Here is a 22,865-nt window from a genome sequence, read left to right as displayed (position 1 = left end):
CGGACCGCCACAGCGTGAACTCGCGTTCGTGTGATTGTGTATGAATTTTAATGTCATTTTTCGCGTTTTCCGGTGAAGTGCCCTCGAAAAACCGTAAAAGCTTAAATTTTTTGAATGAGTTCTTGTTATTTCCACGAATATCTCACTGCGCCACAGGAGTTTTAAGGAAATTTGTATACCAATTTCGTTATAAGTTATGTTAAGTGGTGTAGTGAAACACAAAGTTTGAGATTATTATATATTAGTGTTATTGTTTGTAATGAAAATTCAATTCGAAGTCTGTGTCAAAGTGCTGTTATTCTCGTAAATCAGTGCCATATCCAGCAAGCCAAATAAAAAAAGAAGAGAGAGAAGAAAAATGCGGAGAAGTGTGAATAGTTTATCTCCCATAACCCCGTTGCCGAGCACACCACCGCCGCCTATGCGGACCTCACCGCTGGGAGGCGCTACGCCTCCCAGGCAATCACCCCCGGGATCAATGAACATGCCAAATTCGGCCTCCCGACCAACTCTCAGCATAAGTAACATGTCCAGCAATCGCTGCAGCAGTCTGCTGGATGCGGATGACATTACCCCGATAACCTCGCCTCTGCCAAATATCCTCTGCCCGCAGGAGATTTACACCATCTTCAGCCGAACGGACGATCCGGATGCGACCGGTACCAATCTCGCTTCCGAGTCGTCCCGTCTGACGGCCATCAATCATCGGAACTCGATCTTCCTGCCCAATAGTGTCAGTTCCAACAGCAACAGCAACCCAGCGACAGGAGCCGCCAGCAGTAAGTCTCGATCCCGCCGATCGTCGGTGCTGTCACAGAACAACCGCAGCGATCGGTCGGCATCTGCGTCGATGAAGTCATCCAAAAGCTCGTCGATTCGGCGGAAACGCAGTTCGACACACATCGAGATGAACGCAACCATGGAACGGCCGCGCTGCCTGAAGTCGTCCTTTCTGAGGCGCAAATGTAAAGAGTATGCAGGTGAGTAAGAAGGAGAAATAAATAAAAATGTTCCATGTGCTTATATTTTTTTCTTTTTTTGAACTGCATGACCCAAAATTACACCACCCAGGGATGCCAGCCGTAGCCGTAAAGCCGTAGACTTCTTTGAATTGATAAATTCCTACAGATTTTCTCGCATTGAATGAACATTTGTGGATTGTGATTCCATCACTCCAAATGATTTCCTTCGTGGAAGTCTTTCAGGTCAGCACGAACCCTTGATTCTACCAATATAATTTGGTGAAGAACCTCCTCCAGTTCATGTTGTCGAAGAGGGTAATTCGCATTTGCGTGTGCGCTCGCTTCTGCTCCGTATTATATTGGGTTGGGGAAAAAGGAATGTCGTATATTGTCAATATATGGCAACACTTAAACATATCTTGTGTTGTACTTATCGCATCGGGTCATACTATACGGCTATTTAAAGACGACAGTCAGTGCTACAAGTGTCGTTTTGACAGTGTTGTGATTGTCCTTTTCAGTATCAAGTTATAGCGCGTCAAAGATGGAGTCCACCAAGCAAGAAATTCGCCATATTTTACTGCAACGAAGGCCCGGATTGACGGCCAGGAAGGTTTTGCTGTGTGTTTGGTGGGATTGGAAAGGAATCATCCACTATGAGCCGCTCAACTATGGCCAGACCCTCAACTCGGTTCTCTACTGTGAGCAGCTTCACCGTTTGAAGCAGGCGATTGACCAGAAGCGGCCAGAAATGATCAATAGGAATGGTGTTATTTTCCACCAGGACAACGCTCGGCCTCACACATGTTTGATGACCCGCCAGAAGCTACGGGAGCTTGGATGGGATGTCCTATTGCACCCACCATATAGTCCGGACCTGGCTCCAAGTGATTATCATCTCTTCCGGTCCATGCAAAACGCTCTTGTTGATACTAAATTGGCCTCAAAAGAGGCTTGCGAAAACTGGCTGTCTGAGGGGGATGGGGTTTATAAGAGGGGGATAATGAAGTTGCCTTCTAAATGGCAACAAGCACTTTACATAAAAACATCAAACAAAATAGTTGAAAAAACTACAAAAACTGAAAAAATAATGGTGCTTGTCTTTTACGAAATTTGCTAACGTAAACATTTTATCATTGGTTTTGACTGTCACTTTTTTGCAAATGTTTAATATTTATAAATTATAGACTGTATCGATACCTGTAAATGATGTTAAAATGAATCCCATAACCCATAGAATGTCAAGGCTCTCATTATTCAATTATTTATACCATTAAAGTTTAGAAAATTTACATTTAAAATGAAGTGTTCGGAACACTACTTCAATACTAATTTTAATGAATATTTCTGCATAAAATATCACTTTTTCATCCATTTGTTGTATATTCTCACCTTTTCTAGCACTTAACATGAAAAAAGCAAACAAAGAAATTGAAAGAAACAACAAAAACTAAACAAATTACGATGCTTGTTTTTTACGCAATTTGCTAACGCAAGCATTTTATCTTTGGTTTTGACTGTCACTTTTTTGCAAATGTTTGATGTTTTAAATTATAGGCTAAATCAATGCCTGTAAATGTAGCTTATACCTCAAAGAATGTCAGGGCTTTCATTATTCAATTATTTATAACATTAAAGTGTAGTAAATTTACATTTAAAAATGAAGTGTTTAGAATTTGAGACTATTCGGAATATGAGACAAAACGGTATCTAGTAGCAAGTTTAATATCCATCTGAGAACATTCCTTAGCCTAGTCAGTATACAATACGATTGGTCCAGTAGTGATAATGTTTAGGTAATTGGGACATCAGTGGTAATGTATCCAGCAACAGCAACAATCGGCATCTAGCACATGCACAAACAAACGCGCACACACGCTCAAACATGCACAAACACACACGCCCACACACGCGCACACATGCACACACATGCACAAACACAAACGAACACAAGCGCGCACTTGCACACACATGCACAAACACACGCGCACATACGTGCACACGTGCACAAACATGCACACAAATGTACAAACACTCGTGCACACACACACACACTTGCACACACATGCTCAAACACAAGCGCAAATACGTGCGCACGTGCACAAACATGCACACACATGCACAAACACTCGTGCACACACGCGCACATTTGCACACACATACACAAACACCCTCGCACATACGTGCATACATGCACAAACATTCAAAAACACACGCGCCCACTTGCATACACATGCACAAACACAAAAACACAGACCCGTATTTGAATTTTTTTGTTTGGGTGAATGGAATGGAAGTTTAGGGTGAAAAATTTATCATTTTTTCCAAAAATGTCATTTTAATGGTTTGCGATAAGGAACGAAACTACCACTTTTCATGAAAATCTGAGAACCGCTAAATCGCTTTGGCATGGCTGATATATAATAATATATAATTACTATATACATGTTAAACTTGGTATCCCAGGACTGACCGTTCCCGAGATGTAACCAAATTAATCGGTTTGGCAAGGAATGGCTGATATCTATATATATAAAAATCTCGTGTCACGGTGTTTGTTACCGAACTCCTCCGAAACGGCTCGACCGATTTTGATGAAATTATACTCAAAATACTTGGTGGGTATGAGAATAGGTTGTAAACTATATATGATACCGGTAGGATATCGATAACCATACATTTAATACCGAATAGGGTGGCTCTATGCAGAAAAAAAGATCTGGATTTTTTTTTTCAAAAATTTGACTTCATACCATACATATAACCTTAAATTTTGACCCCAATTCCCTATTTTTAATTGCGATTTTAATATTTTTTAATATTTGACATGGTCAAGAAACGCCAATTCAAGATATCGTAAGCTGTACCAACAATTTATGGTCGACATATACGCGAAGGTAGAGATTGAACGACTGCAATTCTTACTACACAATCAACAAAAGCGGTGCTAGGAATAATACATTCACTTGCGAGACACTATCATGAGCAACGCCGACACAGCTTTAGTTATAGCCAGGCCAAAGCGCAATGCATTGTCATGTGTTCAAACACAAAATGAAGTTCGATCGTATTCGTCCCCACATATTGTTGGTTGTATTCTGTTGAATGGAAAAAGCGCAATTTTGCATTCTGTTCAAGCTCAAGTCCAATCGAGTTGAGCAAATGTGACAACCTTGTCACGCAATTCGACGTAAACAACATTGGTCTCCATGTTCCATTTCTATGAAGCAAAAATAGTAATGGTTTTTCGGGTGGAATAAACACGCAAAATTTAGCATTCAAACACATTCAAAACAAATTTAGCATCCAAACGAAATCGAATAATAATTTTCATTCAAATTTCAACAATTTAGAATTATTTCCGGAATTATGCCGATCAGATAGAGAGTAAATTAAACCACAAATACGGATGACTTATTTTGAACATTGTTTCGCGACAAGGCGAACGAATTTAAGAGTGTAAAAGTCGATTTCGATTGAATTGTCCGATCACTCATATGCATATATGAATACATGCACGTATTTTCTAACAAGGAGACAGCAATAAATATTGATTTTCTATATTTCATTTTTTCTACTTTACGACAAACTTATATTACTTTTTTTCAGTTGACGTTTAACTTTTAAGAGATCAAACATGTCAGTTACGTTAATGAAATACACCAAGAAACATAATATAACCTTTCGTTCAAATCATTTAATTCGTTTTTTTATCGGTCACATTCGATTTATTTTAAAGATCGTTAAAATATTCAAACACACTTACAATACATTAGTGTAAAAATAATTTATTTGGCAGAACAACGTTTGCCTGGTCAGCTAGTCTTATATATAAAATTCTCGTGTCACGATGTTCGTGGTTGAATTCCTCCGAAACGGCTCGAACGATTTTCAAGAAATTATGCACAAAAAGCTTGGTAGGCATGAGAATAAGACGTAAACTATATATGATACCGCTAGGGTACCAATTACCATATGTTTAATACCGATTAGGGTGGCCCTATGCAAAAAAAATCTAAATAATTTTGATTTCTATTTTTTCTCAAATTTGGCATTAAACTATATATAACCTCAAAAGTTTATCCCCATCTCCTATTTTTAATCGCGATTTTAGTATTTTGGTATAAATAATATTCAAATAATCGACCCGTGGTTTGTTTTTCAAAGAGAGCGAATTTATTTACGTTGTTAATTGACATATGGCGCTAAGTTCACTTCATTGAACATTCATCCTCACATGCGCCAATAACCTTAATTCGGCTAAAGCCATGCATATTGACAGCGATCTGGAAGACTTTTTGAATAAACATAATGAATTATTGAAATTCTTCATATCATACATGCTCGGTTTGCAAGGAGACGATCACGTTATTTTCATCAATTCTAATCAATGTATACATTTAATGCTGGAGTCATGGTAGGCGACTGCACAGTGACGCGAGAAATTGTGATTCAAAGAAGAAACAACAATCTGGAGTTCATCGTTGACACCCACCGTTCGAAACGACACTCTCCATCTTCTTCTTCAATGGTACTGATGTTTCTAATGTTCCTAACGTTCACCATCTCAACGTAGAATGACTTGCGAACGATATAGAGGTAGAGAGCGAGAGACTGCGATTCTAAACAATCAGAAGCGGTGTGAGGAAAAATACATTCACTTGCCAGACGCTATCATGAGCAACGCCGACGCAGCCTTTGATATTGGCAGGTCTAAACACATGCATAGTCATGATATTACAAAACATGTGTACAAACAAAAAAAATGAATGAAATGTAATACGAGCTTCATTACAACGTTACATGTATTCGGTTCCATACCTTGCTGAATGGATGGCAAAATTACAAAAAAATTGGATTACCTCATATACACATTTTTAATTTGCATAATCGACAAAATACGCCCTGTAGAAATCGATAGTGTAATTTCCTCACAAAAAATTCTAGTCATTGAGCTTCGTGTTCCATTTCTGTGAAGCGAAAATTGTTATGAATTTTCGAGTGAAATAAACACGCTTCTAAAACAACAAAAAATTAATATGGCTCTTTTGTGTGTTCTGTGTAGCAGAATAATACATTCTCTTCAGGTATCTTGAACAAGAATAGTCTCTGATAATTATTTCTTATTTTGAAAGATATTTTGGTTGAAATGCAAGGAGATCAATAGATAATTGTTAAGTTACGGTCAGGACTATGTCTACTAAGCATTGAAACAACATCGAAACAACATTTTCATTCAAATTTCAACAACCTAAAATTGCTTTTATTGTTCAATATTGTTACCACAAACATGGTTCATGACCGTGCGGTTATCTAAAATCTATAGCCTTGCATGGCAGATGGAAAATGTACATCCATTTTCTCAAAGAATTCACCAACGACACGACCGCAACCTTAGGTGGATGTCCAATATATCAACGACTAAAAACTGACAATGACAGACAATATTTAATATATAAAATTAACAACGCAGACATTGGGCCCTATTATAGAAATCGAATTGAGGATTCGATACAATCACTATCACTATCACACCGAGTAAAATCTGGAATTATAGAAATCGAGGAAAACAGCTCGATTCGTTACTCTGCTCGAATGTCAGTGGCAGTAATGAAATATTTTGAAACGAGTTTGAAATGTTACACAAAGCACTATAGAAAGGATGCCAAATCTTTTTTTGAGACATCGGCTATGAAAATAATAAATATCTATATTTCCAAAAGTGTTAATATGGTTATGTTTTGGAGAAAACTGATATTCCCTCTACGAATGGAGTTTAATGGGTGTAATGCATGCATGGATGTGTAATAAAAACGACTTCATGGAACAATTTGCTTTACAAAAAATATAATTATTAGAAATTGAAATGAATTCCGTAAAGAGTCACGCATGAATTCCACTTTTTTTAGCAAAACAATTTTTTTGCATGCAATTTTCTTTTAGCGTCGATTTCTCGTTGTAGCGGCGTTAATAGCTTTATTGTATTGGGCCACCACCTGTGGCCCTAAATTTTCGCTTGTTGTGTGCTAGTGTTTTCTTTACCTTTCACCTCATGTCAATCCAAGTCAGTAATTTAAAAAAAAATCATTATTGTTTTGCAAGACATTTCAGCTTTAGCATATGGTATAGAAAGTTTGGTATAAAATAGCAATAAATAGCAAAATTACTGACAAAAGTAACACGTACTAATGTACGCTAGCAGGAATAAGCAATTTTTAGGTAGGAAATACGGTTGATAGTAATTCAAAGAATATGATAAAATTTACTTATGAAGTTATAAGTATCGTAGAAGAAATACTTACTTTCTGCCATTCTAAACCAAGACACATTGATGTTCTCAGTGCATCAATCTCCTCACTGAATTCCTCCCACTTTTCCTTAACAGGGATTCTATTTGAACTGCCTCCAAAAAAAAAACTCGAGCAATGTTTACATTCGCTTTCATTGGTTCAACGAGTCGTACTGGTGGTGATTTGTCTGTCCACTCATTTTCAGCCACTGAAATATGCGCTGGAAGTAAATTCTGCATTGTAATTTACAACATGATTAATATAAATAATGATGGATTGAACACTTACCTTGCATAGACTATTCTGGCAACACCGTAAAACAAATACTGATCAAAACAAACGAACATGTGTTGAAAATTGCATATATTTAAGCGTTTCTGAAATGTTTCCCAAAGGAAAGTACCAGGGACGCAAACCAAAACAAAATAACTCTCTGAAGATATGCAAAAAGCGAACCAAACAACTCGAAAATTTCTGACACTTGCATCGATAGCTATCACTCGCTCGTTGCTATCGAATTGCTCGATTTCTATAATAGTAAAATAGAGCTAACGAGCAAAATTCTTATCGCCTCGATTTCTATAATAGGGCCCATTGACATGGAAAATCGTTCGGCAGTGCTATATTCCCCTCAGCTGAGCAAAACGTTCAATGCTCACATTAATGTTGAGTTCTGTGGTTCGATGAAGAGCACAAATACATTTGCAACAACGAAATTTATATTGATGTTCTTCATTCGATTTGTCTACTTTACGACAAAAATATATTCCTTTTTTCACTTCAGATTCGTTAATGAAATACATCGGGAATGGAATACAAAGAATGGTTTGTATTTTTTTTTTCAAATTTTGGCGGTGGTCATCGACTTGGCGCTCTATCCTTCGGTATGTCAAACACAAGAGTAACGAACGTTTAACGTATATGTAAATCGTTAAAACGTTTAAACACACTACAATACACTAGTTATTTTTATTTAACAACTCACTAGAAATAATTTTTATGGCAAAACAACGTTTGCCGGGTTATCTAGTAACATATAAAATAGATAAATAGTTTTTCATGTAGAATCGCATGTAGATTCCATTTATATGTTACTTTTTTGAAGTGATTGCGATTTCACAAAGTATTGAGATTTCAAAAAAAAAATCAGAAATTCATATCTTCAATTTGGTGAGTTTACCACGGCACCACTGTACTTTGTTAAGTTTGAAAGGTTTTCAAAAAAAATTTCGAAGGAAGGGTGTCCTGAAATATAAAAGTTTGTAATATTAAATTCTATTTTTGAGTAAGATTTTTAACAGTACATTTAAAATGTTATTTTTCCCAATTGGTTCATTTATGTTTAAACAACTTTGTCAAAAACTATATTTAAATCAGACATCAGACATTTTGCGTTACGATATTTTGAAAGAAAGATCAATTAATTTGAACACGCTTTTTTAAAAATTCAGTCGTATTTTAAATTGATCATATGACAACGAAAATTTGGATTTTAGGTAGTTTTCATCATAAGTTTCGAAAAAATCGGAGAGGGTCGGGTCAGCGGCCCGTTGATTTGAGGTAAAATTGCTCTATGACTTTAATTGGCACCTAGATTGAAAACATTAATAAAAAATACAAGTTTGTTAGAACAAATCGTATAAATTTGTCTAACCGCAAAATCAATTTTTTTTCAATGAAATTGAAAAAAATTGTTGGATATTTCTTAATTATATTTCCTACGTTTCATTTTTTGACCACAAATCTTCTGAAACAACTATTTGAATAACCCATACAATTACCAACAAGTCATCCATACATCGGAAGAAGAGCACTGCTACAGAAAAAGAGTTTTTCTAATATGTATTTTTTTATGGTTTCTCTGACGAAATTCGCATGGATGACTTATTGGTTATTGTTGTATTTCTTAAATGAAATCTTTACACCCACAACGTTTCACTGCAATCTGAAATGATGAAATCCGTCAATAAAAGACAGGTATTTTCAATTAACTCCCTAAAAATTATTAAACTGCATCCCTAGTGCCCTCTTTCAGGCGAAAGCAAAAAAAATCGTTTTTATGGATCTGCAAAAAGCTGGCTCCGTTTCTACTCAAATATCGTATATCTACCGTAGAACTAGCTGTTTCGCCAAAACATTCACTTTCGATAATTTGTATTTTTTTGGTCCCTCCCTGAAAAGTATTTTAGAAAACTTTTAAGAAAAAAGAAATATATGGCATCTCAAATGCCTATCTTTAGACGAAAACTTCTAAAATGTTTGTTTCTGTTGTTTCGTGGTTTCGGACCAGAAGAGCTATTTAGCTATCTGTGTCATTCTAGGATAGATGAGACTTTTTTGCATTGATTATCACAAATTTAGGAAAGATTGTATTTTCGTTTTTGAGATAAATTATTTTTATGCTGATTTTGAATAAAAAACTTGTAACTTTCAAGCCCGACCAATTTTCGCTTTCTTCACAACAAATATAAGATGAAATGAATAAAACAAACTTCTTCATAATTTTTTCCTGAAAGCAAACATTTCGTTTGCATTTTACAATTTTCCTATTAAGTTATAGATAACTAGGATCTCTTCTAGTCCAACACCCCAAAAACGAGCATTTTTGAAGTTTTTCATAATACTAGTGTTGCACACAGGAGGATGTTCAATTTAAATAAACGAACTCTATTCCGTTAGTGTGATGGTTAAAAAATCCTATACATATTTTATTTAGTTTCGTATTTCATTTTTATAACAAATATATTTACTCTGAGTCTCCTCCACATTCTAATCTTCACCTACTGCCTCTGATATTAAACCTTCTGTTACAAAAAATAAATTTAAATTTAAATTCTATTCAAATACATAAATCTGTGCATCCATCTCACCTTCAACTAATTCGTAAATTGCATAAATTCAAATTAAATTGAATTCGATTGGTCATATTTTCAATTTTTAATAGTGTATAGTGTATAGCGATTCAATTTTTCTTTTACCCTTTCAGTTCAATTTTTTTTTCAAGGATAAGGAACCTATTATCTCCTATTTAGATCTTCATCCCTATTGTGTGTCTCTGGTTAAAAAAGGTTTTTTCTGGCAGCATCTGGAACCGTTGTTTTGGAATAGAGCGCGCACGCAGATTGCGTAACAACTAGACATGTGTCATATGAATTTGTTTTTTAGGAAATTCTGCGGAATTTTTTTTTTGCATCTAAAATGTCGTAAATTGGTTGAGCGGTTCAAAAGTGGGTATATTACACAACAGCAGATTTTATTTAATTGTGCATCGTAACGGCGAAATAAAAAAATACGGGTTTTAGGATTAAAAATAGTTATATGAGATCAATTTTTATTGAAAATTATTCTTTTTCATGACCCTGCTGATATAGAATGCGCTAGATTTTGATGTGTATGTGTGTGTGTATAGAATGAGGCGCGCATCACACAGGTGAGAAGGAATGTTTAGTATCTGAGTTCTGCGCCGGGTACATTTTGCGCTGTCGTGCTTATGAATTTTGTGCACTTCGCACCAAGAGAGAATTCATGTTTGTTTTGAACGCGCGCCGATGAAAATTAAACTCAAGCGCAGCGCTGCGTTGGTTTTCTGAAGACTGTTTTGCATAAAATGCATATGCAGTATAGTATTTATTTAGCAAGTATGCATACTATGCATATTTTTTCTAAAAACGCAAGCAGAAAATACTTTGGGAATCTTCATTTTTATCTTGATAACAAAATCTGGTTTGGGCAAGTCTGATGTAAAATACTAACAGGACCAAAAATTAGAGAGAAATAACTTTTCAATACCAACATTTGTTAATTTCAATTCCAAAGTAATACTTAAGCTGTGTTGTTTTTGTATTGAGTGTTCCTCATTATAATATTGTAATAATATTTTGAGACCTAATCAAAAATTACTCCAGAATTCTAACACGTAAATCACTGCATAAATCAGTGCATGGATACATTAGTATGACAGTTTTGCGTGAATCGTTTCATTCGTTGCAATTTCCACATGTTTCAAAAGTTGACTGATGAAAGCTGAAAATACAAAAACGTCAAACCGAAGCTAAGGCTCAGCGCCTCGCAGTTATTTATTGATTTCTTTTATTTGTGTTAGGAGAAAAATAACAGAGGATTCAGTTTAGGTTTAATGCAATGATCTATAACCAGAAGCCGTGTCCTCATGCTCCTCAATCAATCACATTGTCGAACAGTTCAGCGATGATTTACTATCAGTGATTTTTTGGACACGAAGCAATAAAAACGATTTTTTTCATCTTCTTTATATATAAAAGAGACTTTTTCCCACGTACGTATAACTCATCATCACGGGAGGCTGATCAGATCTACGTCGTCCATATATTTTGTGAGTTTGTCTTCACCCAAATTAGAATGATAGAGTACTTTGGAAAATATTTGAGATGATTTGAAAAATTCGACTATGCACATCTTTATATATAAGAAGGATATTTAAAATAAAAAGGGAAAATTCGAAAATAAGAGGTACGCATATGTATGTTTCATCATTTGGATCAATTCGACAGATCTGAGCGATAACTTACAAACTCTCTTGAAGTATATTCGTTTTTTACCAACCAAAATATACTCTAGAAATACATTATATGGCAGAACAACGTTTGCCTTGTCAGCTAGTTTTAGATAAATCAAAGCCGATCTTCTTAAAATAAAACGGTTTCTAGTTTTCTTCCAGTTTTTTCTATAGCAATCTTCCAGTTTTTTTTAAATATTATTGCCAACCCTGCTCCCAAGTTCCATTCAGTGTGGTCTTTGTGCAGTTTCGCTGTTTCAGGTCAATTACGGAGAGTAACTACAGAGAGTACACTACAGTCTACCCAAGCTAATGCAGATCGGATAAACGGTTCAAAAGTTACAAATTTTCAAAAATGGGCGTATTGTCGAATCCGATTCGCCAATACGCACATTGATTAGAGCACCCTGTTTTTGAATTATGCACTCTAATAGTAGAATGAAACAGAAATACGCATCTAAAATGTTGTAAAAAAATGTACTGAGAAATTTCAGAGCAATTTTCTTTGAAATTTATTTCAATTATTTCTCTATTGGCTATCAAACTGACCACTTTTGTACGATTTATTTCTCCGACCGATCCCAATTACTTATTGGCAATTTAATTTGAATCAGAGTTTAACCAAATAGAAGCATCTCATAGTAGAGTCAATCCTGTCAATCCTCAAACACTCAGCAAAACCGTCCTGATTCTGGTTTGTCCCCTGTTCGCCTCGTGGAACTCCTAATGTGAACTTTATCGGGTTTGAGAGATTATTTTCAAAATGAACTATCTGCAATTTGAAGAGTAGTGAGGGAATGTCGATGCATTGAAACACTCTTCTGAAATCATTGTTAGGAACCTCACCATGTTTGCTCTTTTCCATCGCATTCAAGGTAAAAGCAACAAATTCCAAAAAGTTTGGTGAAGTAGAACGGTCATTGAAAATGCCATGTTGTTTATATGTTATTCTATTCTTCATGTCGTTCATTATTTCTTTTAATAAGGTGTGCATCCGCGATACTTCTGATGGTTCCGCAGATCTGGCATCTCTGGTACCACCCAAGTTTTTCTCTGCTGATTCCGTACCATCCGGTGACAAATTGAATTGCGGCATGTGCGCTTCTACATGACATAGCCATGCACTCGACAAATTCCCTCGTCACTCCAAATGGAAACGGTAACTCCCTCGCTAGCAATGTGATAGCAAGGTGAAATGTTTGCTACCGTGTCAACCCTGAACTACTTGGAAAAGTTTAATTGGTCACAACCCGCTCGAGACAACACACACACACACAAACCGTATGGATCGATTTATTCGATTGCATAGCAATCAAATTTGATTATTTTGTTTGTATGGCCAAAGTTGCGTTTATCGAAATGATACTATTCGAATTCGATTGTAACGTTATTATTCAACTTGGTCGTTGTTTCAGTAAGTGGGCAATTAACTCTGTCTTTCTGAATGTGTCCTAAAAGCACACTCAGAACTATCGAATTTGAACTTATCTCTATCCACCAACAATGTGAAGCCGTTTCCAACTTTTTCAATTTTTAGCAATTCCTTCATCCATTCGCTACAAGTGCTCTAGCTCTCCAGTAATTTCGATTACCATAATTAATTTCTGGTTTCTTCTACACGATTCCCGCTTCGGTTCAATATTCTACACGCCGTGAGCCTTGAGTGAAACTAATTCCAATGGGCAAACTGTTACTATCAATGCTTATATTTACTTCGCCTTGTGCGCGATTTCTTCCCGCCACGTTTCGCACGATTATTATTCAAAACATTTTCACTAGCCCCCTTCTCGCCGGACTCCATCCTCGCTCTCGTTCCATTTTTCAAAAGGTTGAACTTACCACTTTCCACCTTCCATCGCGTCCCTTCGGCCACTTCACCCTCTGTTATTCATCATCATAAAGCTGATGGATAGTGAGAGCAAGAGTCGGAGAAAAAACTTAGAACCCGTCCAGGAGGACACTTCTTTCATCCCGGTGTGTGTTTGTTGACATGCTGTTGTTCAGCCTTGTTGTTGGGTGACCCTGTAAGTAATGTCAAGTTTAGCGAGCCATAAATCCACCTCAACACGCGGCTCCGAGATAGGTATAATTATCAGCCGTCACGGAATGAAGCCGAACGACGAAACCAGGAGAGTTGTAATTTACCCTAAAGCTTTTGAGAGTGGGATATAAATAACTCGCCCGCTTTCCCATGGATTGTTAAGCCAGCGCTACACGATGCTACGAACACCCTCGAATGCTGGACGCTCGATGATTCGACGCCTCGTGTAGTCGACTGACGAGCTACGAACCTCCAATGTCGAGTGTCGAATATTCGCGTTGGAAGGTAATCCGTTCGTTGTGGATTACCTTCCAACGCGAGTGACACGAGTCAAAGGATTTTTGTCATTCGTTGATTCGACACTCGATGACATTCGATACACCGCTACACGATTCGTCCGAATCTAAGTGGTGCGGACTCAATCCACTTCGTTCTCAAGCAAATTCTTGCATGTTTTCAAGCGATTTCTTGCAATAAATTCTCAGACCACCAGAGATGCCAGATTTACAAATATGTTTGTAAATTTACAGACATATCTGTAAAACATTCATCACATCTATTCATCACATCAAAAATATTTGACTCACCATATGACATTTTTCCATAGTTTTAATACAGAAAAGTTATTATATTTAGTATATATCAATACACATGACGTTAGACCAGCGATACTCAACCTGCGGCCCGGCAGTCCTTCTTGTTGGCCCATCTGGTGTGTATGATGTTTGGAACTCATACACATAAGTACTTTTGCCTTGACATCATTGCAGACGAAAAAGAGGATACGGTTATTCACAATTAATGAACAATTGCATTCTCTGCAGGTAAGGAAAAATCTTGAACGAAAATTGTCTCTGATAATTATTTTCTGTTCTAGACAAGATTGTTTTGCTGAAATGCAAGGAGATTTATTGAAAAATAGTTAAGTTAGGGTCAGGACTATGCAACCTATGTATTTAAACAACATCGAATAAAAATTTTCATTCTATTTTCAACAACTTACATTTGCTTTCGGGTCTGCTTATGACGAAATATGGGTTACTGTTCGATATTGTTACGACAGACATGGTTCATGGCCGTGTGGTGGTCTAAAACTTGTATAGCCTTGCATGGCGGATGGAAAATATACACTGCATTTTTTTTAAAATAAAAACGACAAGACCGCAAGCCTTGGTGGATGTCCAATATATCAACGGAGAAATACTGTGTTTTATAAAAATTAACAACGCGTATGTTCGTGTATGTATGTGTATGTATGTATGTGTAGATCGTTGAAACATTTAAACACACTTACAGCACATAAGTTATTAAGTGGTGCGAAAAATCATTTTTTTCCACTTTTTCCCAAAAATGACAAATGAAAATTAATAACATTTGAATCACTGAATCGATTTAGATGATCGACATATAAAATTGACCTATCCTTTTATAAAAAAATATTTAACTTGCGAAAAACATAATTATATTTTAGTAATTATTGATTGTAGTCGTTTTTTATTTTTTTTATGACTTTGGACTAGAGGGCGCTATATATTTTTATATTTTTTCTTGAAAGCTGAGGATTTTTTACACAACATATCTCGATATCAGGGTTGCTATTTTTTCGTTTTTTAGATATGATTTTAAAAAAAATCATTTTTCCCCATTCGTCCAAAAATAACTTTCTGCAAAAACTCATAACATTTGAACTACTGAACCGATTTAAATGATCGATATATTAAATTGAAGCCAATAAGCAAAACTCACACTTGGATTGGATTCTAGTAGCATAGGTCTAGTTTAGTCACATATGAATATTGATCGAAGACTTAAAACATGTTAAATTTACAAAATTCTAACTTAAAAACGATAATTATAGCATCTCTGATATCGAGATATGTTAAGTAAATACTCCTCAGCTTTCCATAAAAAATATAAAAAAATATAGCGCTCCTATCTTTAACCGAGAAAACTATGAAAAACTAACTCAATCCATAATTACAAAAACAAAATTCAATTTTTTCGCAAAAGTAATATTTTTTTAAAAAATATATCTCGTAAGCTTCAATTTGATATGTCGATGATATGAATCGGTCCAATAGTTCGAAAGTTATGACTTTTTGTAGTGGGAAAAATGGGGAAAATTTGTTTTTCGAACCATCGATTAGTTTTGCAAAATCATATTTCAAAAACGAAAAAAATAGCATCTCTGATATCGAGATATTTTATGCAAAAGTTCTCAGCTTTCAATCCATATTAAAAATAGGATCCATATTATATGCAAGTTAAATATTTCTCAATTAAAGCTCATTGGCTTAAATTTGATATGTCGATCATCTAAATCGGTTGAGCGGTTCGAAAGTTATAAATTTTTGAAAAAAGTCATTTTGGGAAAAAGTGGGAAAAATGATTTTTGGGATCACCCTAAAATGGAAATGGGCACCCTAATGACAAATTAAAAAAATACGAGTTTAATGTTTTGCGATAAAGAACAGAATTACCACTTTTGACGAAGAGCTGAGAACTACTATATTAGTTTGGCATGGAATGGCTGTATATATATATACAGAATACAATCTTACGTGCATCGTGATGTACAAAGTATTAATGAATAAGTGAAAATTAACGTTAAAAGACATTTCTATAGATCTGCACACTTTTACAGACTTTTCCACATTTTTAACAGACATTCACATGTTTTTACAGACTTTTTTTAAAAATCATCTGGCAGCTCTTCCTTCCACTTTTTATCGAATATTTCCAAATCGCAGGAGTAAACATTTACGTGACTCTGACTTTGTTTGTTTTTATTACGTTCGGAAAAACGTTATGACAAAGAGAGGGGACATTAAAAATGCGTTGCTCAGTGAAAGGCTGAGATGGTCTTTTAGAGATGCAATGGTTAATTAAACAATTGACGGAAAAATGTAGTTCGTTCATTTTATAATTTTACTTATTTTTGCCCTTGACAACAATACCTCTTTTATAGTGTTGATTATCATAAGAAAAATAACACTCCTGATCGTTGGATCTCTTTTGACATTTCAATTGGATCTTTTTTGACAGCCGTTTTGATTCAGTCCGCACTACCTAGGTCCGAATAGGTCCGAATCTATCTTTGACAGATTGGTTTGTTTACAAGTTTTAGGTGAAGGAACTGTAAAATTGATTCTCAAAGTTCAAAATATTCGGCGAAATATTGCATTCTAATAATGTTGATTTGAAGCATTTTTAATTTACAGCCCGATATCAGTACAGTTGCTACGGCAGCAATTTGAATACTCGCATCGTCATTCAGTTTCCTAACGTTTTTGATGGTAAATAAAAACAATAAACATTCGATCCAAATACTCGCCGATTGCTTTGAATCGAACATTCACTTCACCGTGTAGCAGCACATTCGTCACAACATTTGACGATTCATCGAGTCAAATGTTTGAGTCCAACATTCGAGTGAAACGTTGGACGAATCGTGTAGCGCCCGCATTAGCGAGATGATTTGTGCTGGGCTCGGTTGGATTGAGTCCGAGCACGGGATGGCGTTAAAACACCATGCTTCCTCACCTATTATTTGCAACGGTGGAGTAGCATGGTAACGCTCTGGGTACATCTATATTAACATCTTTATAAAACCTAGTAGGTAAGGATTGGGTAAAACGCCCATCTTTAGCAAAACAGGATGAAACATGTATTTTTACTACATATTTCAACATTTCTTCACATCGACAACGTAGCCGCGAGTGTTTCTTTGGAATGAAATGAACTACAGGTCGGACTCAATTATATGTGATGCGATTATATACAATTCTTGACTCGATTATATGCAGTTTGAAAAAAATATTTTTTTTTTAAATTTCAAATATGACTTATTTCAAGAAGAAATGTAACCTTTCGAAGTTAAGGTGAAGTTTAAGTGGCTATTACATGTACCTGGGGCTAAACATCGTGATTTTTGAAGATTTTGCTTGAATTTTCACCAGGAATTGTTTATATCAATATTGCAGCCAAATTAAGAAAGATAGAAGTTGGGTATCACAGAACAAATTGTAGAGCGGTTAAAGAACTTTAACAGAAACAGTTGTTCCACTGCTATATCCTGTACTAAATTTTCTCATCTTTCAAATGAAAGCATCAGAATGGCATTTTGTTCTTAATCGGTCCAAAATTTCACAATAGAACGGTGATGAAACAGGCGTTCGGCGGTCAACAATTCGATAACACTGAAGAAATTCGTGACGCAGTTACATCGTACTTCAAAAAGTTGGACGCTACGCACTTCGCGCTCGGAATGGAAAAACTCGTGCCACGCTATTTTATTTCCGCGTTTTCTGAGGCACTGAAACTTATTTTTTAAACGACCTTCGTACTAACAGAAGGGTTTCTTTTGAGAATAGCGCAACATGATGAGAAATGTTTATATTCTTAGTCCCTTCAAGCCATCAATGTATGGCTCTGTATGCATGCTATGTTGAACGCTTGTTGGGTGCTGTTTGGTTTTCGTTGTGCGAACGATATCTAGAGGTGCGATTTCACTGAGACAATACTAAATAACACGTAGCATGATATTTGATACTTGCAAGTATTGCCATTCTGGTTGTTTTCATTCGGTGCCAAAAGAAGATTGATGTAGTTCATTCGTAGCGTTCGAGATAAATTTTCAATGCATTAACATGAAACAAAGTGCGACATGCGATCGGCTTGTGTATTCTTCTGCGAGGGCAAGAATGAATCATCAATCAATTATCGTCAACTGATTCTACAATAAAAAACCATTTCAGGGCGACTAAAACATTCTACTAAACAGTTATTGCTATAATTTGGCTGCATTCTAAAACAATATCTGAAGCGACTTGAGAAAATTAAAAGCGTAGTTCTACGTCAACAATGTGGTCGTGTCTTGGATTCAACCTCTTATAATTTTTTTCTATAATTATTGATTCACCGCTTACATCTTCCGCTTCCAATATTTTTCTGCCAGTTAGTACCGTCAGATGACATTGAATTTTCGAGGCATTTTTGCTGTCAAACGCCGAGGAATTTTGAATCTAGTTTTTGTTGTTTACGAACGTATTAACCAAGGCGCCTAGAAGTATATCCTAAGGTGAGGACGTTTCGTCACTAAGCTGGATAGGGGAGCGGTATATGAAAACAGTATGGAAGAAATCAGAAGGGAAATTATTTGCTTGAAGTGTGAAAAAGACAGACTGATCAGGAGCGAGCTTCGGGACTAGCGTATTGTGTTTTGTTTACAAACAAAACACAGTAGACTTCCAAGATGGCGGAAGAGTGCTTTTAGCAAGTTGGCCCACCTTAGGATATACTTCTAAGCGCCTTGTTATCAACATGTGCCGCTGTTCACAAATATATTGTTACTTGCCCCTGTTTACAAATGTGCTGCCAGTTTTTTGGCCTTTATATTTATGAGTTTTTATTTCGATTTTAGGGTTTGTACAGGGTCTTCGAGATTAAACGCTCACGCAACAAAATTTAATAACTTCTACAAAAGTGAAACGATTTTTATTTCAAAAAAACCAAAATAAAGCTTATTTAGGACATTTTCGATGTGACCACCCCCAGACGAAGTAATCGAAGACGTGAAATGTTGAAATTCTTACCATAAGAGGACAAAGTTTCATTGAGAGGGTAGTACAGTATGGAAACTTGAAAAAAATAAAGGTTTTTTTTCCAGGCTTGTCCGATGCTCCGTTCCAAAGTTACCAGCCAATTAGTGGACCTAAGTCTATGCGTGAGGAGCGCGGATCCAAACTTTAAAACGCGTTTTTCTCGAAACCATGTTTTGCAAACTAGTGGGAGTTCTACCCCCGGAACGGTTCGTCTGTTTTTGATGAAATAGTTTTTCCCAAATTCTCCTCTAGATTTCCTGTCATCGCACGCAGGATTTTTTTGATATTTTGAAAAATAAAATTTTGATGAATGTTTTTGTCTGAATTTTTGAGGCAAAAACGCATTTTTTTACAAAAAATTTCGCCATTTCGTCAAAAATGGATATTTTGAAAAAAATCCTACGTACGATGACAGGAAATATATCCAAGATTACGTAAAAAAAACTATGGATGGGTTATACCTATGATATAACCGCAAGGTTGACGTATGACTGCCGTTAGATTAGTAATCATTTGTGTTTCTTCAATTAGCAATAATCGCACCTCGGATGTTTCTCATTGGGCACGATATCGCCGCTGCGCAGAGCCATCTTTTGTGTGTATTGATTAAACTAGTGAATGAATGAAACAAATTACGAATTCAATTGCAAACAAATCCCAACTTAGACCAATTCATGCATTATGGTAGTAGTTATGAATAGTTATCAACAGTTTGCCTAATAATCGAACGGTATGCGTAGAAATTTAGTGAGCTGGCGACATGAAGAGATATCTTCATTGCAGTCTTTAATAACCGCGCCAAAGCGTTGTACCCGCTTTTGTAGAACGTGTTAGCAAAATGAATTCCGGAGTGTAAAAATGCATAGGGGTATAACAGTACTGCCGACTTGCATGTATCTGCAGTGCTGATTTTCCCAATTTCTTGGTTTCGGAATCTGTATTGAGAAAACACATTCCGATTTGCAAAAACGCAACCGGATACAAAAGTACCCGCAGTTATAGTTGGGTATCTATTTTGCAATGCCGATTTCCCCAGGCTCCATGCTTTTGAAATCTGTGTTAGTGAAACAACCATTCATTCCAGCGACCGTGCCTCTATCGTTGCGCAATCACAACTGAGTGGATTCTCGAGCGGCAACAGAGTCCCGGGATTTTTGAACAGATGGCGCCACTAAAAATGAACAAGATTCATTCCAAGGGGTTTATCTGTCACTAGCTCATGTGTGAAGTTTCATGACATTTCGTTCATTTGTTCACAGACTACAGTTGTGTAAATGTCACTGACTGGGCATTCGTATGGAAAATGGAAAAAGAGAAATATCGTATTTTTATCAAACATTGTTTTTTGATAGGAAAAAATTCAGAACAATCAATGCAGTGGTTGACGAAATGTTATTCCACTTCCTTCGAGAACAACAGTTTATCGGTGATTTAGTTGAAAATGGACCGTACAAGCACCGTAGATGCACCTCGCTCTGGAAGGCCAAAAGAGGCTACAAACCGCTGTAAACGAGTCTAAACTGAAAAAACTATTTTCATTGATATTCATGGTGTTGTCCATTCGGAATTCCTTCCAGTGATTCCTTCCTTCCTATTTTAATAGCGATAATAAAAATTTAGATGATAGATAAAGTATTTTTTTAAACACAAATTCCCAGTATATATTTGACAGAATGTAAATGAGGCTGTTATATTTTTTCCGCCAGCATAATCATTCTACATTTCTTAACCACGCATGAAAACAACATCAATGTGTGCATGTAATGCAAAAATACAAATCGATGCAGTGCGTCAACCGAACACAATTTGCCTCAACATCGATAGCACGAGAACGGTTCTCCGGTGGAAATGTGCCTCTGGTCCCTTGAACTTGCAAGACAGTTGGGGGAAACTCTTTTGGAAAAATAGTTTTTTATAAACGGTAGAATAAAACACTTTGCAACAGGAGTGAATCATAAACAAAGGAAAGGAAAGTTGAATCTTATCTGCTGCTGCTGAGATTTTTCCTGTCGATATCGTTGCTGTTGCTGTTGCTGTAACAAGCTCCTATAACTGATATTAGATTTGAATACCCTGCTTTGTTCTGTTTCCTTTTGGTTGATGGTGTTGACTGCTTCACGGCTAGAAAATTACATCGCAGCAGGGCAGCTATTGTTATGCAGAAGAGTGACAGAGAGTTTTGTGATCTATCAAGTAATGGTCGAGCGTTAGAAATCATTCATTATTTCTTGCATGCTCAGCCTTATCTTCCTGTTGGACGTAGTCCTACGTCAAAAATCATGGTTCGATATATTTCATTCAAAAAAATCAAACCAAATTTCTCAAGTTTGTTTGTCTCAAAAAAATATTTTCTTCGTAAAATTAAAAAAAAACCTAGAAATGGAAAAGGATTAAAAATACTCATTGAGAAGGTGTAAACAAATTATCAGCCCGATTCATGAAAAAAATGTTTTTGAGTTTTGCCACCTAAAAATTCAAAAATTGCTATATTGCCCTCAAAATTCTCTTTTGTATCTACTTTTGACCTCTTTTTTTGATTATTTCCTGGCAGGTAAATTTAGTAATCAACAGGGTTAACGATTATAGCGAGAGCTGGCATCGATTGAACAGCGCTTCCACTGAAACATCAAAACACAAATGTATACAGATTACTGCTGGTTTCTCAAGCGCGAAACGAGTGATTCTTTTCATGAAAACGCCGAAAGTACATTTCACATTCAACGAAAACAGATATACAGAGATAATAAGACAAGTTTTTTTTCAATCCAAATATGTAATAACAAATTCTAGCTCTACCATTCGAGCATAATAAAACGTGTAAAAAGTAATATACGAAGATATACGAAAAACTCATTTATTTAAAACATTGGTCCGATTTTTTAAAGATAATGGTAATGGTTAATGAATAATAGTTTTTTCCTGGTTTACCTGGAGAAAAATCGAAACAAGTTAGTTTATTGAAAATTTATACACATCGTTACAAAGTATTAGTTCAAAAGTATATTAGACATCAGAATCGTTGAAAAAATGATCGAGGTTAGCAAAAGAACCAAATTTTTGTTTAAAAATAAAAAATGTCAGATGTACTGTTTTTTTTTTCTAGCTCAGTTTTGTTTATAACACTTCCTGTACTAATTTTTGCTTTTCTCATTCCATTACAGGTGAGTGTTCCACAATACAACACATGAATACAAATGGGATATTAATCACTACAGGTTTGCAAAACAAATGTTCATAAAAAAAGGTACAATATCTGCAATCGATACAAAATCTATTCATTATTTAAATCAATCCCTCGCGAATTGAAATCTGTCATTTGGTTAATAACTCCAATGACTGAGCGACACTGAGTCGTCACTGGTTTCGATGCGGCATTAGATCCTTCGCGTTTCGAAATGTCCTGACGCTGCTATCGAACCCAATTCCCACTGACAT

At 35.9% G+C, this 22,865-nt stretch overlaps 1 protein-coding gene across 12 annotated transcripts in view; it reads left to right on the top strand.

Annotated features, from left to right (window-relative positions):
• Positions 1-22,865, top strand: part of LOC129768389 (probable phospholipid-transporting ATPase IA) — a 250,423-nt gene that overhangs the window by 57,674 nt on the left and 169,884 nt on the right. For 10 of the 12 annotated variants that reach the window (XR_008741670.1, XR_008741669.1, XM_055770008.1 and 7 more), the window contains exon 2: positions 79-980. The exons of 1 other annotated variant lie outside the window; for it this stretch is intronic. Coding sequence is in view for 9 of the 11 variants with exons in the window: in XM_055770008.1 (XP_055625983.1) it covers positions 359-980 (622 nt within the window). In the remaining 2 variants the exon portion in view is untranslated. The remainder of the gene's footprint in view (positions 1-78; positions 981-22,865) is intronic. One more of the 12 variants, XM_055770007.1, reaches the window with a different exon arrangement.

Source organism: Toxorhynchites rutilus, chromosome 2 (genome assembly GCF_029784135.1).
Source record: "Toxorhynchites rutilus septentrionalis strain SRP chromosome 2, ASM2978413v1, whole genome shotgun sequence".
Lineage (NCBI taxonomy): Eukaryota > Metazoa > Arthropoda > Insecta > Diptera > Culicidae > Toxorhynchites > Toxorhynchites rutilus.
This window is presented reverse-complemented; position numbering and strand designations above follow the sequence as displayed.